Source organism: Sorex fumeus, unplaced genomic scaffold, assembly GCF_029834395.1.
Source record: "Sorex fumeus unplaced genomic scaffold, SorFum_2.1 ptg000072l, whole genome shotgun sequence".
Lineage (NCBI taxonomy): Eukaryota > Metazoa > Chordata > Mammalia > Eulipotyphla > Soricidae > Sorex > Sorex fumeus.
In genome coordinates, this window is record NW_026606129.1 from 15,740,719 (window position 1) to 15,759,265 (window position 18,547).

Sequence of the window (18,547 nt, forward strand, 5' to 3'; positions counted from 1 at the left end):
CCCCAACGTTTACATTCTGTCACTATGATTGTCACTATTCATGAAACAACAGTCAGAGCAGTGACTACAGGAGTTCTGTCCATAATCACCTAACTAGTGGGCACCCTTAAAAATGTACTATTCCAACTGTTCATTAAGACATGTGTTACAGACAATTGTCCCTTTCTCAAGTGTCACAGTACTTCTGATTTTATATTGAAATGTTAAGTGTAAAGCCACCCCCTGCCAACAACAACATGCCTTTCTTTCTTTTCTCAGGTTGTGATGAATAACCTAAGCCCTGCCTGGAAGTCATTCAAAGTATCAGTAAATTCTCTATGCAGTGGAGATCCAGATCGCCGGCTGAAGGTCAGAACTCTATTTCCAAGGAATACAGTTAAATCCATCCTATTTAACTTGATTCTTCCCTCTCAAGATCCAAAATGTTCTGTCCAACTTAACCAAATCTCAGTGTTTTGATGGAAGAAATGAGGGTGATTTCTTTAGTTATTGAAACTCGTGAGGTAGCCCTAAGTAAATCCCAATTGAGTTATGTCAAAGCCAAAACCCATGACTTCTCAGAAAAGAACTGTGACAATAGGCTTAGGGTATAATTGGGATGTTTATTGTTGTCATCATCTTTATGTTTATTATTACTATGGTTTGGGGGACCATACTGGCTGTGTTTAGAACTAATTCCTATCTCTGAGCTCCATGATCACTTTTGGTAGGCTTAAGGGACCATATAGAGCTCCGGGGATTGAACTTGATTAAGCTACATGCAAGGTAAGTGCACTATCCACTGTATTATCTCTCTGGTCACTATAATTGGGAGTTTTTGGAACATAAATATTGCTGTGTCCATGACCTACCATTGCATTGAAGACTGTTTTAGAATTCAGTAGCTTAAAATGCAAGTATTTTATTTAACCTATGATTCTCTGTACTGGCTAGCTGAGGTCACCAGAAAGTCCTTTTTGCCTTGGTTTGACTCCATCATGTGTCTGTGGCCAGTTACATGTGACTCTGCCTCTGGGTTTGACTGGCTGTCATCTGCAATGACTGGGAGGTGGGGCCCTTAGTTTCTTATCACTCAGAAAGTTATCTTGAACACATAGTGACCTCAGTTCAAAAGGAGAAACCACAGATACTGCAAAGAGCCTTAAATTTCTAATTTCTCACTCTAGGCCATTTCCTTCTGTTAGCCAAAGAAAATCACATAGTCATCCCAGATTCAAGGAGGGAGGAAAGACTCTTTGGTGAAAGAGCTGAAAAATAGTATAACCATTCCAAAAAAAAATTTACCACAAGTGCTCTTTTAGTATCATAGAAATGTAGGAATTTGAAAGATAAGATACATTGTGAAGGTTGGGATGATGAAATGAAAATCCTTATTGACTGCAGAAGCAAATTCCAAAAGATATTTCCTATGATCCTTGACCCTTTATCTTGGAAGTCCAGAAACTGTGTGATCAGTGCATCAGAGTTGATTCTACTAACTCGGGATGACTAAATAACTCCAATCAAGACTGGGATTTATATTCCAAAGACTTCACATTCTATGAGAAATATGACCATCACATAGACTCATCTCAACTTCATAGGTCATTTTCTTTTTCAGTTTTTCTTTTAATTTTGTATTAGTAAATCATTGTGAGGTACAGTTACAGACTGACAAACTTTTGTGCTTGTGCTTTAGTCATATAATGATCGAGTATCCATCCCTCCACCAGTGCCCATTCTCCACCACCAGTGATCCCAGAATCCCTCCCACCACCCCACCATATTACCCCACCCCACCTCAGTGGCAGGGCATTCCCTTTTGTACTCTCTCTCCTTTTGGGTATTGTGGTTTGCAATAGAGGTATTGAGTGGCCATCGTGTTCGATCTATAGTTTACTTTCAGCATGTATCTCCTATCCTGAGCAGGTCCTCCAAACACCCTTTTCTTGGTGTTCTCAAAGGGCATTTTCTCCATGCATGCAAATCACTGGGAAGGTAGCACTGTAGTACTGTCGTCCCATTGCTCATCCATTTACTCGAGCAGGCACCAGTAAAGTCTCCATTGGGAGAGTTCTTATTACTGTTTTTGGCATAACAAACATGCCATGGGTAGCTTGTCAGGCTCTGCCGAGCAGGCAAGATACTCTCAGTAGCTTGCCGGCCTCTCCGAGAGCAATGGAGGAATAGAACCCAGGTTGGCCGCATGCGAGTCAAATGCCCTACCCTCTGTGCTATCGCTCCAGCCCACTGGGAAAGTAATTGTTGGGAATTTGCTTCAAGTAGCCTGAAGGCAGATTCTGGATAATGGATATTATCAGTGGCTTCAGAATCTGAAAGTTGGGCACCTACCCTCAGTATGGAAATATATCTCCTTTTAAAGCTAGAGAGATAGTACAAGTAGAGTACTTACCTTGCATGTGCCCGACCTGGTTCTATCCCTGAAATCCCAGCTGCTCCTCTAAGCACTGTCAGGAGTAACTCCCGAGCACACAGCCAGGAGTAATTCCTGAGCATCACTGGGGATGTCCCAAAACAAAACAAAACAAAAAATGAAATACACAACCTTTTTTTTTTTGCTAATTTTTTTTTTTTATTTATTGAATCACTGTGGGAAAGGTTACAAAGCTTTCAGGTTTATGTCTCAGTCATGCAAATATCAAACACATTTCCCTTTACCAATACTTATTTTTTACCATGAAGAACCCCAATAAAACCCCACCCCCCACCCCTCCCCGTCCCTGTGAGGCAGATGAATTCTAGTTAACACTCTATCTGCTTTGATTAGATTCATTGTTTCAATAAAAGATTCACCACTATTATTTAGAGTTTACCCCCCCCCCCAAATCAGACATGTTGAAAAAGCATTGTGAAGTGATTTGCTTTCTACGGCTGGGTTCAAGAATTAAATGTTGGTTTTGGATTTCTGCTCTTTTACCTATTGACCCTGGAAGTATTTCTACTGAAAGTCAGATAGTTAAGAAATTGGTTTCTGTGTTCTGGAGTCCTGGCCGTGCTGGAGAGCCGCTTGCGGGGGGCAACCGGTGGCCTCGGTAGGGCGTGAAGGGCGGAGCGAAACGCCCCCCTTCCCATGAGGTTTTAGTCGCCCCCACACTCCCGGCTCATACCTGCTGTCCACAAGGCTCCCATGTGGCCGCCATCTTTCTTTCCAGAGAGGAGAGGGCGAATGGGGCAACACCCTTTCCCCTCCGGCAGACTTGATGGCCTGGATCAATGCATAGTCCGTTCACTTTTCTGCTCCAAGCTGCTGGGTTCTGCATTAAGTCCTTGTGCTTCTGGGGCCGTGGCCGTGCTGGAGAGCCGCTCGCGGGGGGCAACTGGTGACCTCGGTAGGGCGTGAAGGACGGACCAGAACGCCCCCCTTCCCATGAGGTTTTAGTCGCCCCCACACCCCCGGCCCATACCTGCTGTCCACAAGGCTCCCATGTGGCCGCCATCTTTCTTTCCAGAGGGAGGAGGGCGGAAGGGAGCAACACCCTTTCCCCTCTGGGCAGAAATGATTGCCTGGATTAACGCATAGTCCTTTCACTTTTCTGCTCCAAGCTGCTGGGTTCTGCATTAGGTCATTGTGCTTCTGGGGCTGTGGCCGTGCTGGAGAGCCGCTCGTGGGGGCAACTGGTGGCCTCGGTAGGGCATGAAGGGCGGACCGAAACGCCCCCCTTCCCATGAGGTTTTAGTCGCCCCCACACTCCCGGCTCATACCTGCTGTCCACAAGGCTCCCATGTGGCCGCCATCTTTCTTTCCAGAGAGGAGAGGGCGAATGGGGCAACACCCTTTCCCCTCCGGCAGACTTGATGGCCTGGATCAATGCATAGTTCGTTCACTTTTCTGCTCCAAGCTGCTGGGTTCTGCATTAAGCCCTTGTGCTTCTGGGGCTGTGGCCGTGCTGGAGAGCCGCTCGTGGGGGGCAACTGGTGACCTCGGTAGGGCGTGAAGGACGGACCGGAACGCCCCCCTTCCCATGAGGTTTTAGTCGCCCTCACACTCCCGGCTCATACCTGCTGTCCACAAGGCTCCCATGTGGCCGCCATCTTTCTTTCCAGAGAGAAGAGGGCGAATGGGGCAACACCCTTTCCCCTCCGGCAGACTTGATGGGCTGGATCAACGCATAGTCCGTTCACTTTTCTGCTCCAAGCTGCTGGGTTCTGCATTAAGTCCTTGTGCTTCTGGGGCCGTGGCCGTGCTGGAGAGCCGCTGGTGCGGGGCGACTGGTGACCTCGGTAGGGCGTGAAGGACGGACTGGAACGCCCCCCTTCCCATGAGGCTCTAGTCGCCCCCACACCCCCGGCTCATACCTGCTGTCCACAAGGCTCCCATGTGGCCGCCATCTTTCTTTCCAGAGGGAGGAGGGCGGAAGGGAGCAACACCCTTTCCCCTCTGGGCAGAAATGATGGCCTGGATTAACGCATAGTCCTTTCACTTTTCTGCTCCAAGCTGCTGGGTTCTGCATTAAGCCCTTGTGCTTCTGGGGCTGTGGCCGTGCTGGAGAGCCGCTCGTGGGGGGCAACTGGTGACCTCGGTAGGGCGTGAAGGACGGACCGGAACGCTCCTCTTCCCATGAGGTTTTAGTCGCCCCCACACCCCCGGCTCATACCTGCTGTCCACAAGGCTCCCATGCGGCCGCCATCCTTCTTTCCAGAGAAGAGAGGGCAAATGGGGCAACACCCTTTCCCCTCTGGGCAGAAATGATGGCCTGGGTTAACTCATCGTCCGTTCACTTTTCTGCTCTAAGCTGCTGGTTTCTGCATTAAGTCCTTGTGTTTCTGGGGCTGTGGCCATGCTCCAAACTTAACTCTGATTTTCAGGGAGAAAGATTGGGTGGTTTACTTCTCATTGATCACTTTGTATATAGAGAGATGTCGCGCGGCCGCATAAGCGGCCGCGCGGTTTTGAGAGAAAGTCCTCGTTCCCGCATACTCGAGCTGTGTTTGTAGAGGCTTCTGGTCACCAGGGTTCCATCTGGGGGAGGCGAGATGCGGCGCCTACTCCATCTGGAACTTGCCGGTGCTCTCGGCTCTTTTTGGAACCTGTTTTTTCTTTTTTCTTTTCCTCCGGGATCCCGCACCCTCCATGTGTTCCTTCTCTTCGAAATATACAACCTTTTGACAGACTAAACCCTTGTATCGGTCTTTCAGAGACCCTCAGATTCTGTTAGAGGGACATTATCAATGTTTATCTGTTCAGCTTTGTGTTTTCCTTACTTCTTTTTTCTCCCACAAGACTTCTGAAAGATATTCTTTTTTATTTGCCAGTGTTATCAGATTAGAATCCTATCTGTTTGGTTCATCCCAGATTTTTTAAATGTAGAATATATATATATATATATATATATACACATATATATATATATGTATATAGTGGGACTTTGTTGTTGAGCTCTAAGCAGACAAGTTTGTTTCCATCCTCTGAGGGCAGTTTAGAGATAATCCTAATATCTCTTCTAAGATCTAAGGTATTTCAAGTTTTAACCCCTCCCCAGGCTTGCAGCTGTCTTTCATGCCAGGTGCAAGACTCATGATATCTGAGTCTCCATGTGTAAGCTCATATGTGGAATGGCTAAGAGCTACAGCTTTGGGCATGGAGTGATGCTGACTGTCTCTATTATGATCTGTGAAATCTTGTTCCTGGGAAGATGAGTGAACCCTTTGGAAAAAGAAATAAAATAATTCCTTAATTTGTCATGGAGGAACTTTTTCCTAAGGGGTTATTAATTGGATAAAAGGAGAGGATTACCTGCAACTAAATAAGTTCAAATGCAGAAAAGGAGTACTTTGTGGTCTATTGAGTGCAGTTATCTGTAGAGGAACAAATATAAGTCAATCATAGATACATAGCATGAGAAATAAAGAATAGGAGAGGGGAAAGGGTGGATGATAAGAGAGGGGAGAGAGAGAAAGGAGAAAGAATCAGAACATCTGAATATCTGAATTTTTATCATTTGAGTTTTTTTATGGGTTCAGTGGGTTTGGTTTGTTTTGTTTTATTTGGGTTTGGTTTCTTTGGTTTGGAGGTTATACCAGTGTGTTCAGAGTTACTCTTGACTCTGCACTTTTCTGATTTATATTTATATTTGTTAATTTTATATCACTTATATTTCAATAGAAAGGGGACCACTCCTGGCAGTATTTGTGGGACAATACATATGCCAGGGACCAAACCCAAGTTGGATAAATGCTGTACTATTGATCCAACTCGTCCTGTGGTTTTTAAGATGTTTGCTAGCATCCCTGGTTACTAGATGCTAGTAGTACTTATTATTAAAAGATATTTAGCCGATGCTAAATGTTCTCTGGAGGGTAAAATTTTTGAGAACCAGTGGAATAGAACAATGGGTTTGAAACTTAGTGTACAACAGAATCACCTAGATGGCTTGTTAAACACAGATTACTGGTTATTAACTTCAGAGTTTCTGAATCAGTGGACCTGAAAATTTGCATTCTAACAATTTATCCACTGAAGCTAATACTGCTAGACCTAGTCCACACTCTAAGAACTTCTGGCATTTGGCATTTGCTTTTTCCTTACAACTCTCCCTTGGCTTAATGCCCCCAAAACCCTTTCCACCATCCTATCTCCTCTCTCTCCTCTCTTCCTACTTTCTTCTGCTTAGCACTCGACCTATTCTGTACTCTCCCCATCTGCACTTATTATCTATTTTATCCTGTTTTTCTCTTCAGACTTTTACTGCTTGGAAATGTAGAAGTGTCATCCCATTTCCAACCCCCCTAATCTCAGTCTGGGCAATAGTCCCACTTCAGCTCCATAATTCACTCATACCCACAGAAGGGTCATTTAAATACTCCCTGGGTTATAAAAGCATTTCTCAATTCTTGATACAAAATGTATGGAGTTTGCATTAGGCGTCCCATGTCTAGCTATATGCAGGATTGTTGGGAACTCTTGTGGTAAAGTCTGACATTCCTATGTCATTGAAAAGAAGTTCATGTTCCTTTCCACCTAACTTATAATTTAAAGTGTGTGTGTGTGTGTGTGTGTGTGTGTGTGTGTGTGTGTCTGTGTGCGGGCGGGGGGAGGGAGGGAGACTTGGATGATTCGTGGTCCTGTTGAGATTTCTTGAGATCTGTTAAAATTCAGGTGCTCTCTTTATGGCCTTCTGGACTTGAGAGCTGCTGTTTTTGTGCCTGTCGATTGTGCACTCAGATTCAATGTCCTGCAATTACCAGAGGATTGCAGACACATCGAGTTGTCTCTTTATTGGCTCAGCCCTGATGCAGGAATTCTCAGCTCCTCTTAAGTAAATGGCAGTCCAGAGCCCAGCAGGCTGCTGCTTCCGAGCTTTGTAATCAATACTGAAGCATAGAAAAGCAATAAGGCAGCTTAAATAGAGTTAAGTCATGCAGGAAGAGTGGGGCTTCTGAAAAAGAAAAACTACCATACTTTTGCATTTGAGTATTTTTATTAATGTTATTATTTCCATTTTTCCAGATAAGAAATTCATTCTCTATTTATGCAAGTTGCTTAAGATTGTGCAGCTAAGTAGCTCAGTCTTTGTTAATGAGGTTTCTCAAAGCTCTATTGTCTTTGCTCTTGACTATTAAGAGACAGCTAACATTTGCTAAGCATTTACAAGATTCAGTGCCATACACACTGTTGGTAGTGGGTGTGGAGTGGTAGCATTATACCCCTCATTTACACTCTTACAATCCAGTGTTACCTCAATTGAAAAATTAAAGACCTTTCTTGGTTTACCATTTAAAAAGATAGTTTTGTTTCTCAAACCACTTTTATTAGACTGAAATAAACCTCCCACCTCTGATGCTAATCTACTCAAATCATTTTAATAACATAAGAATGTACAGGGTAATATTAAAAAATAACAGTAAAATAATCAAAATGTCACTGGCATGATATGACTAAATGTAACATTTAGATCACTTATAGACACCATTAATCAATTACCCATGAAAGTAGTTTCCTCCTCTACTCTATAACCACTCCCCTAAAACTAATTTTTAAGAAAATACAAAAATTTGTATTAAGAAAAATATCTCATTTGACCTTAAAACTGTCCTTGATTAAATGATGCCTCCGTAAAAAAAGAGCCCCTATGCCGTAGAAGTTTATTTCTTGATCACAGAAAAAAATCAAGGGTAAAACTTTTTATCAGTGTCTGACTCTCCACTGTGGAGTGATTCAAGAACCCAAATCACTTTCCAATGCAAATGTCTAACCACGGATCACTGTAACTTGGATGAAACTGAAGAGTATATTAATATGTAAAATAAGTCAGAGGGAGAACATCAAATGCAAGATGATCTTACTTATCTATAATATATAAAGAAACAACACCAAAAAGAAATAGATGATACTGAACAATTATAACCCCTTAATCTTTGTTTACATAACTGAGTACATAAAATGGGATAGGAGTGTGAAGGAATAAAGAGATGGACTAGGGGTGCCATAAGGATCAGTATGTATGTAGGGTATTAGACACTTTACATAAGGACATAGGTAGAGGATATTAGGTACTTCAGTGGTGGTCAGGTATGGTAATTGTAGGTATGGTGTACATCTGCTACATGAAGACCATAAGTACACCAAACATTAACACTATTATAAACATATTACCTTAACTACAATCATATATATGCATGTAAACATATTTATTTAAATCCAAGGCAATTGCAAAGCAGAAAAGTATTTATAAAATATATGACCAAGTGTGACTAGCTGTAATACATCAAAGTTATAATTCTGTAAAATAAAAATTTAAAAATTTTATCCAATTAAATAAAGGAAAGTCAAATAAATTAAAGAACCCAGGTCTTTTCTCTCTCTTGTGACCCATCTACACTCTAGGTCCTCACTAGTATTTTCATTTAGTAGGAAGAAAGCGGAAAGAGGGGGGAAGGGAAATACAGAAAGAATTTACTTTAGAAGTTTTAGCTAAAAACTTCAGTTGCATTACTGTTTATATATCATATATATTTTAGCTGCCTATATTTTATTTCCTAGAGCTCATTCATACAATCACAGTGAACTATAAGAAAAGCAGAAAATGTGGTCTAGTCTGATGCGTAGAATGAAAAGGAAAACAGGGCTGAAGGTATAATATGAAGATTGAGGGGCTTGCATTGCATAAAGCTGAACTCAGTGCAGGGTATGCCTGCTCAAAAAACTAAAAAAAAAATAGAAAAGAAACTCTTTGGAGAATCTGGTCTGCTGGCATTTCCTTGGAAGAAGTCTAATTATTCCTATTTTATAGATGAGAAAAATGAGGCTAAAAAATATGAAAAAAAAACAGTGCCTTGATTCAGAGCCTACAAGTGACATAGCCAGAATCAAATTATTCTGACCCTACAACCTAGTCTTTTAGCAATTGCCAACTGATAAAACTTTCTGTGATGGTGGAAAGATTCTGTATCTGGGTTATTCAAAACTAATGGCTGTCACCCACAACTAATGTCTAGAAGTAGCCAGAGAAATTTTCTTCCAAATTTTCTTTCTCTTCAAGCTACCTTCCTGGGTTTAGCCCTCCCATACTAGTATGCCAACCCTTTTCTTCCAACAGATGCCATCCATGGAGAAAATTCCACCCCTTCATGTAACAAGCCTTCACTGCTAATGGAACTCCCTCCTGTGACCATTAATTCAGACTCCATGGCAGAGAGATGGGTTTCCTCCAAATGAGCACAATGGTAGAAAATTCAATGAGAGTATACTTTTCACCAGTTAGAATCAGTTCTGATTTCCTTAATATAATAAGAGGGCATGCCTTTCCAGAGTAAGTGATATTTTTCCAGGAAACAATACAATGTGGAAGTTAGCACTTAAAAGAAATCGTGTTAGCGGGAAATATGGTCAAGATCTAGTGATGGGTTAATGGTGTGAAGGTCAGTGACTGTCATTGCATTCACATTGTTGAGCAAACATCTGCATCAAATCCATTTTTTTCTGACCCCCAAACATCTCCCTTTCAGAAATTCCTGTAAGAGATAAGCAGAGGTTCTTTCTAACACCGACATGAGCTGAGCACTCAAATAGCCTAATGTCCTATAACGTAAATTGTTCATAGGTATGCTGTGCCTTTGACTCAGAAAATTATTTTGATGAACTCACTTTTGGGGTCTTCTAAGGTGGACACTTCTCCACTAAAAAAAAAATCCTTCTGAATAAATCATACGGAAAGCATAAACTCATGTTAGTGAGAAGTATGTGGAGAAAATCAGGAGCTGAAAGGAATCATTCAATGATGACAGGGCAGGAGTAATTGAGGAAGAAAGTCTGGGACTCATCCTTAGACACAGATTTTTGACATAATTCTCACAGACGGATTGAACTGCACTGTTCAAATGACATTGTGTGCTGCTGGCAATAGTGCTTGCTAATGCTGGTTGCTCTTGCCTGATTGATATGAGCCATCTTATTGTTCTCCTACCACTCAGTTAACACTGAAATGTAACATTGCTTTGAGTTCTCATTTTTTCTTTTTGCCTTTGGCAAATGTTCTTAAACCTAGCCTAGTCAGTAGGAACGATTTCATAAGCTCGTTTTACATCCTGAGAGGCCTTGGTACAGAATCGGTTTCCATAGAGCACCTGGCTACCCTCCGAAATTTTAAACATTCAAAGGGAATTTTTCTTAAATATTGCAATCTGAAGTCCCCCCAGTGTATCTTTCTGAAAAAGGCTTTTTAATAGAGATACAAAATAAAAGAGTTCTCTCAGGAAGAAGGAAGTTTTATAGAGATTCCATGAGAACAACAGAAAGACCTTTGGGGCTTGGTTTCCATTGAATGGAATTAGGAACAAGCTAGATGTGTAAGAATGTCTCCTCCTGCTACCAACATTCAGATTGGCCACCTTTCACCTCTTGTGCTCATGATTCTTTGCATATTTATATAAGGACTGAACTTTATCCAATCACTCAACTTGGTTCCTACAAGAATTGACTTATATCAAAGATAGATGCTTAGGGGCTGAAGAGATAGTACAGCATGGATAGGTGATTTGCCTTGAATGTGGCCAACCCAGATTCTATCCCCAGCATCTCATATGGTTCTTTAAGCACCACCAAGAGTAATTTTTTAGTTCAGAGCCAGGAATAACCCCTGAGCATCACTGTGTGTGACCCAAAAAGCCAAAAATAAGACAGATGCTTAAATAAGGAGGCCAATGTATTAACTGAAAAACATTTTTAATGAGAATTTAATGAATTAATTGACCAGAAACTATATCCTCATGCTCTACATGGGTACTCCTTTCCTAATAGCTGAGCATTTGTGAAGCAGAATTAACTATTAGAATGTTACTTGGTGAACTTGGAAAAAATTAAGACAAGAACACACAAGTAGTCTTGAGTCTATTCTGGAAAGCAGTTTGACACAAAAACCCTTGGCAAAGTGTGATTGCATTAATAAGATATTTGCTATTTTAGAATGCATATAATGCTGAGGCTTTGTAGATTCATTAAAGCTCATCTCTGAAGTCCAGACCCCTGAACTAAGTCATGGTGAGTCTTGTCCAAGTATAATTTTCAAAAAATTAAAAGCATGACTCTCAGCCAACTATGAAATGAAATATGTCAATGATTTTATTCAACTCATTCATTAATGATAAAACCATTAAGATGATAAAATTGTTTTCCAAGAGCACTTCACAGAATCCGATTTGTACAATCTTTTACATTAAATACAACTGAATTTTCTAGATACAAAAGAGGCCCTTGTCCTTCACAGCAATGAATCATAAACTTTGGGTTATTTTTTTGCTACCAAACAGAAATATATGCATTATGTACAAACTTAACATATATCACTTCACAGGCCCTAGTTAATAAATAACAAAAGCAGGCAATGTTGTAACATTGTAAGCAAATAACACATCCTTGGGTAGGCTTGCTGAACAAAGATGCATATGCCATTGAAATCATAGTTATGACTAACCTCCTGCTCACAAATAAATTGTTTTTGTTATTTCATTGGGGCATGAGGGGGGAGGGGGTAGTCACACCTGGACAAGGTTAGGGCTTGCTTCTGGTTCTGCATTTAGGAATCACTCCTGGTGGGCTGAGGGACCATGTGGGATAATGGGGATCAAACTTGAGTCAGCCACGTGGAAGGCAAGTGCCTTCATGTACTGTAATATTTCTCCAGTCCCCTAGATAAATTTTCTGAATAAAATTGTTTATTTCTTGGTCACTGTCACTGTCCTCCCGTTGTTCATAGATTTGCTTGAGTGGGCCCAGTAACATTGTGAGACTTGTTAGTGTGTTTGGCATATCGAATACGTCACAGGTAGCTTGCCAGGCTTTGCCGTGTGGGCGAGATACTCTCAGTAGCTTGCCAGGCTCTTCGAAAGGGGTGGAGGAATTGAACTCGGGTCGGCCATGTCGGCTGTGTGCAAGGTGAACGCCCTACCTGCTGTGCTATCGCTCCAGCCCATATTCCTCTTAGTCAACATTTTTAGAGCTTGATGAAAACTTTGATTCCTATCTGCCCCCTTTGCCTTTCTCCACCTCTGAATGATTATCACATTCTTAATCTTCAGATGCCAGCTGAAAATCCAACCACTCAGAGAAATATTCCCAGATCTCATTGTTTATATATGCAGTTCTCTGATTATTTGCCGTATCTTCATCCTAATTCTCTCTCTTGTGGCACTGAGAATTATCTATTATCATGCTTATTTGCTTATGTTTCTTATTTGATTTCTTCTACATCAAAGGATTTAGGTCCACAGGAAAAAAACTGGCCTATTTAATGTTTGTCTCTATCATAGGTCTCTAAAATGTTGCATATAGTTGATGCTTAATATCTACTTAATGTTTGATGCATAAATGGGTAGGTGTATTGGTGAATGAATGAATATATATGCACACACAAATTTATATCTAGATCTTCTAGAAGACATTCTGCCAAGATTTTGTAACTTGTACTGCCCTTTAAATGACTCTTAGGAGAAAAATCTCCTCTGTCCTACTTATTCTTACCTTCACCTATATTGACACTATTGATTAATTTTTTATTTCTATTACTTTGACCGGAGTAATTTCCTTTCATTTCATAAAAATGTAAGTTTATCACAGAAACGCTATTTCTGTTGTATTTTTCCTGTGAAATTTAAACACCTCTATCCTACCAATTCTATGGGGTTTCAGGAGCAAAAAAAAATGACATGACAAAGTCAATAGGGGAATACATTCCTTCAGGAATAATTTCTTGGATTGAAAGTCACAAAGAAACCACCTAACCTTACCTGGCTTTCATAGGAAAACTTTGAGATAACAAAGAGATCAATGTGTCTCAGAACAAAAAATAAAGTCGGGGCGGGGGGGAGGGGGTTGCGGAAAAACTCCTGAGTTTTCTAAATGCCAGATCTTTTTAATTTCAGTGCCATTGTTTATAGATAGGTACTTTACTTTCCAAGCCATCTTTGAAATAGCAAGTTCTGTCTAGTACTAAGGATGATAATCCCAGATGTACCTCTAAATTGTGAGATTTTCAGTGAGAAAAAAATCAGGAGAAGGGGAGAGGAAAGGAGGTTGTGTGAGATAAGCAGGATTTAAAGAAGTCTTTCAGTGTGTCAAAAAAGAAAGCATTAACTTCAATTGCTATTCACAAAGCCTCTCCTTTTCTTTTCCTTGAGAGTTAAAGTCTACCCAAATATTACTGTTGAAAGCTCAGTATGCCTGGTTGCACTATCATGTTAAATGTTTGATGACAGCTATTCCATGAAAGAGAGAAGCCACCAAATGGACTTTTCAGGGAGTGTTAACTCCAGCTCATCTCCCCTGCACACCGACTGGCCCTCTTCATAAACTCTTTTAACAGTTCACTCAACCCTGCTTCTCTCGATATGAAACCCACTCTTGAAGAATTGCAATGGCGAATGAACTGATGATGTAGCAATATATGATCTAGAGTAGTGTTCTCAAATTTGAGCATGCATTTCCTGGAAAACTGATTATTTTTTTAAAAGGTATCTATTTATCATATCATGTTTCTAACTTCCTCGGCCAAGCTAAAGCCCAAGAATTTTCACTTTGTTCATGTAGAGAATTGCTGAAAATGAAGAAATAGCTGAGACAACCTCAATAACATATTTTCCTCTGTTTACCCACATCCTCCTTCAAATTCCCTCTGCCTATGCCCATCATTCTCTGCTTTCCCAAACTAATACAATCCTACAGCCACTTCATCCTAGTTTCTTCTAAATTCCAAGGGCTCTTTCATAACTCATTGATGATACAAGTATTTTAAAGCTTTGGAATAATCCAATTCAGTCTCTCCATCAGGATTTCTCAACCTCAACCCTAGTAGGCATTTGGGGCCAGAAAATTCTTTGTTAGAAGTTGCTGACCTGTACATTGTTGTATATTTGGCAGTATCACTGACCTGTGCTGACTGGCTGACAGAAAAGCACCCCAACTGTGATAACCAAAAAGGTGTCCAGACATTGTCAAATGCCCCTTAGGGGAGAAAAATCATCCTCATTTGAGAACTATTTTTATCAATTGTATCTTTAATCTCCTTCTCTGCTGGGGCATAATTCATTGCTTCCCTTCCTAAGTTTGGTTAAATTGAAAAATATAGAACTGAGAAACACAGAGATCAAAATATCATCTTACTGATGATAAGAGCTAAAGCTGAACCCCACTGCCCAGGAAAGACTGTTTTTCTCTCCTAGGAGAGCTTTGTGCTGCCATGAGCAGTAGGAAAGAATGCCTATATAGTTAATCATAGGATGGCCTAGAAAAACAAGTGCATTGTGTAAAAAACAGATGGTACAGCAGTAGCCTAGCAAAGGCAATTGTTCTCAACATTGGATACTTACTATAATCACTTGGGAACCTTTATATTTCTTAATTTCTAGATCCTGCCCCAGATCAAGTAAAGGACTTTTGAGTAAAGAGTCGAGAACTAGAAACTTTGAAAAGCTGTCCAAGGGATTCTAATGTGTATCGAGAGTGGAAAACCACTGTTTAGATACACAATTTGGTTCCTTTGCAATTTCCACCCTCCCGTCATCCCCCAGAACTGACCAAGTCTAGGAGTATATGCTCTACCATTAGCTACATGGTCAGCTGGATTTCCTTAAGGGGATTGAGGACAAAACAGTACAATACAATATCTCCCAGTACATTTTTAAAGACTTTTTAAGACAATCAGTCTTTAAAACTTAACTGATGAGCAAGTAACATGGACTTCTTAGGAAGAGCATAAAATCTTTGCAGCCATTGGTATAATCTTCCCGGGAGGAAATAATTTCTTTTCTTTTTGTGTTTGGTTTGGGAAACTACATCAACATTTCTCAGGGCTTACTCACTGCTGTCTGCTCAGAGATCATTCCTAGCAGTTCTTAGGACTGCATGTAATGTCTGAGAATAAACCCAGGTCAGCTGCATGCAAGGCAAGTGCTTAATCTGCTGATCTATCTCTCGAGCCCAGGAAGATAACTTCTAAACTAGGTAAGTCATTGAGAATATGTACAAGTCTCAAGACCTAGAAGTATGTAGTTAATATGATGAAGTCTGCAGCACTTAATCTATTAAGTGCACAATACCATTGGGATAATACAAATAATAAGATAATAGAATTGTGGTTCAGATTAAGAAGTTAATTTCTATCCTGATAGCCATGATTGGGGGAAGGACATGGTCATTTTGAATGATTTTCTTGGGATCACAACTCTGCATTACTGGTGAAATTTGTCTTCATAAGCAGAAGAGCTGGTTGGAATTCATAGAATTAATCCAGGTTAGGTTTATTTATGAGTCATGAGCACCTCCAAAAGAGTAGTGGCATCAGAACCCACACTCTGCATCATGTACCTTTTTTTTTCCTATGGGAGGGGGTACTGGGATTTTTGCCATAATTGGTTCACTCTGGTGGTGCTCAGGAAAATATATGTGGCTCTCCAGGGATTGGATCGTGGTTGGCCACATGCAAGCCAAGTGTCTTACTTGCTAGACTATCTCTCCAGCCCTTTTGAATGCTATTAAGGGAGAAAGGTGGCTCCTGAGCATCCATGGAGCCCAGAGAGAGAAAAAGAAAGTCACAGAGAACACTAGTGACCCAAAGCTGGAGTCCTAACACAGGATTCACCAAGACTATCCTCAGCAAGACTCTGACGTGAGCTGCCTGAGATCTGCAGGATAGTGGCCACAGAAGAAAGTTTAGGTTAAGTTTTCTGAGGATGTGGCCAGACTTTTCAGCTTTCCTGCTGAAATTACATAAAGGCACAAGAATTTGGAGAATTTTCTATCTCAGGATAGGTGGTTTTAATTTAAGTCATCAATAAAATTACCAAAAGCAAATTCAATTTTCCTATTGGTTCTACTGAATAAGAACAAAATTTCCTTGGAAGGGGTGGAGAAACCTTTGACTTGACTCTTCATTCCTGAAACATTGTGTTTTTGAAGAGAATGGAACTGGAATGCCACCATGTCCTAGCCTGATGGACAATGAAAAGTTTTCTCTATTTTTCTTCTATCTGTGCATAGTTTTCCAACTTTGTTCAAAAGCATTTATATCTTTAGTGATCCCTTGAGTGGTATGCTGACGAACTTCTGTACAAAATAATCCCCTGTGTTCAAAATGGGTTATTTCACACTGTTGAAAAGAAAGATCTTATAAGTGACTTTTTTTAGCTTCCTAGCTCTTTCTTCAAGGCCCGAACTCTCCTCCCAACTGTAAGTGACCTGTACCCCAAATCTTCCTGGAATTCAATTGTATCACTTACAAAGCAAAGATGAAAATGCCTTCTCCAACCTACTCCTTGGGGGCATTTATTTGAGTCAAGGAGAAAGTCTGGAAAGCACTTAGCCTCACTCTCATGGATTTGTTATTTCAGAAATGCTTTCTTAGCAGTGTGGGCCGGGGGGAGCCACACAGGTGCTACAGAAGTCTCTGCCTACTGGGACATCAAAGAATGAAAAATCAGCTCATCACTTACTAAGTTTCTATCTGTGAAACAGTGTGTATTCTTTCATTTATATGACTCTCGCTAGAGCATTCTCTTTTTCTAAATCTCCATCATGAACCTTAATGCATCAAGCTGTTCTGATGATTAAAGGAGAAATTACACACTCTATGGTCAAGTGGGACTCTATGGTCAAGTGGTATGTGTTAAGTTATCCACATTTGTGTTAAGATTGATTGTTTGGTAAGATGTTGTATTGGCCAGGAATCAATAGTCCTCTTCTATAAAGCCTGTGCTGCAATTTCCAAGAAAATGATGGCTGATACTGTAAGATATAAAGACACTCTAGAATGATTAGCAAAGTGGAATTCTGTAGCTGTGAAGGCCTAGTCTTCTCTCAAAGTAGGTGTGGTATTGGCTTGGATATGACCAGTAGGAGGAGAGCAGTAACAGAAATATAATGAACACAGCTTGTGCCCTTGCAATCTGGAACACTTTCTGCCCAGGTTGGTGCTAGTCTTGTGACTTTTCCCTGTTTATTACATGAGGTGATAATAGCTGTTGCCTCTAAGCAAATACCCTCTCCTCTCTCATCAGAGTCTTTTTGTTAATCTGTCCCTCTCAGTCTCTACCCCCTTACCTGAAAACTGTTCTATTGAGCTGAATTTGGATTCTCTAAAATTGGCGTAATTGCTTGCTGTTCCTTCAGTTATGTCCCTTCCTGAAAAATCACTCTGATTTGTGCCAAACTGTCCTTCACTTTCCTTGATTATGTCCCTCTTACATTTTTCATTTAGAATACATAGCATCCTTAGATTTCTTCTGATTCTCCTAAGCCTAGAGGATGATACTGACTTGCTTGAATCAGCGTTATGAAATTCAGTTACCTGAGACAAGAAATAACAGCCTCATTCATTGTGAGATCTTTTCTCTTTCTATACAAGTGCTCTTTTCTCCTATAAACATTCATGTGGTATATAACTAAAAACTGGATACAGAAAAGGTCCTTGATTGAAAAGAACTACTAGCAACTAATGTTTCTTAAAATACAGTCCTCTGGTCAGCAGAATTAGCATCACCTGGAAAAATTGTTAGTCATGCAAAGACTCAGACTCCATCCAAGAACTACTGAAGCAGGAAGTCAAAACTTCTAGGTAATTCTGATAGTAAAATGTGAGAACCTCTGACAAAAATGATGTCAAAATTTGGTGTTTTCACTATATAAGTCATTAAATGACACTTATACTTGATTTTGATTAATTTTCACAGGTAGGTTTGAATTTCAAGACTGTTATTTTTCCTGAATAACAAGGTAAACTAATCCCTTTCAAGGTCCAGGGTTTCCCTGAAATTAACCCATGTGTTCTCAGTGCTCTATAGGATCATGGACCTACCTGAGGGGGAAAAAAAATTAGATGGATACTGAAGTGAATAAAGACAGATATTTACCTAGGTGCATGTACTCTTTTGATTATTGCTTTGTTTCTGGGGTTTAGGGCCATGCCTGCAGGTGCTTGACTGGTTTCTCTTGATGATGCTCAAGAAACCACATGTACCAGCAGTCAAACTAGAGTTGACTGTATTCAAGGAAATAGCCCTAATCCATGTAGTATATCTCCAGTGCTCTGTTCTGTTTAAGTTGAGACACTACTCTCTAGCC

At 40.6% G+C, this 18,547-nt stretch overlaps 1 protein-coding gene across 4 annotated transcripts in view; it reads left to right on the forward strand.

Annotated features, from left to right (window-relative positions):
- CPNE4 (copine 4) overlaps nucleotides 1–18,547 on the forward strand; it is a 523,974-nt gene that overhangs the window by 402,073 nt on the left and 103,354 nt on the right. For all 4 annotated transcript variants that reach the window (XM_056129315.1, XM_056129317.1, XM_056129318.1 and 1 more), the window contains exon 7: nucleotides 259–348. In XM_056129315.1, the coding sequence (XP_055985290.1) occupies nucleotides 259–348 (90 nt within the window). The remainder of the gene's footprint in view (nucleotides 1–258; nucleotides 349–18,547) is intronic.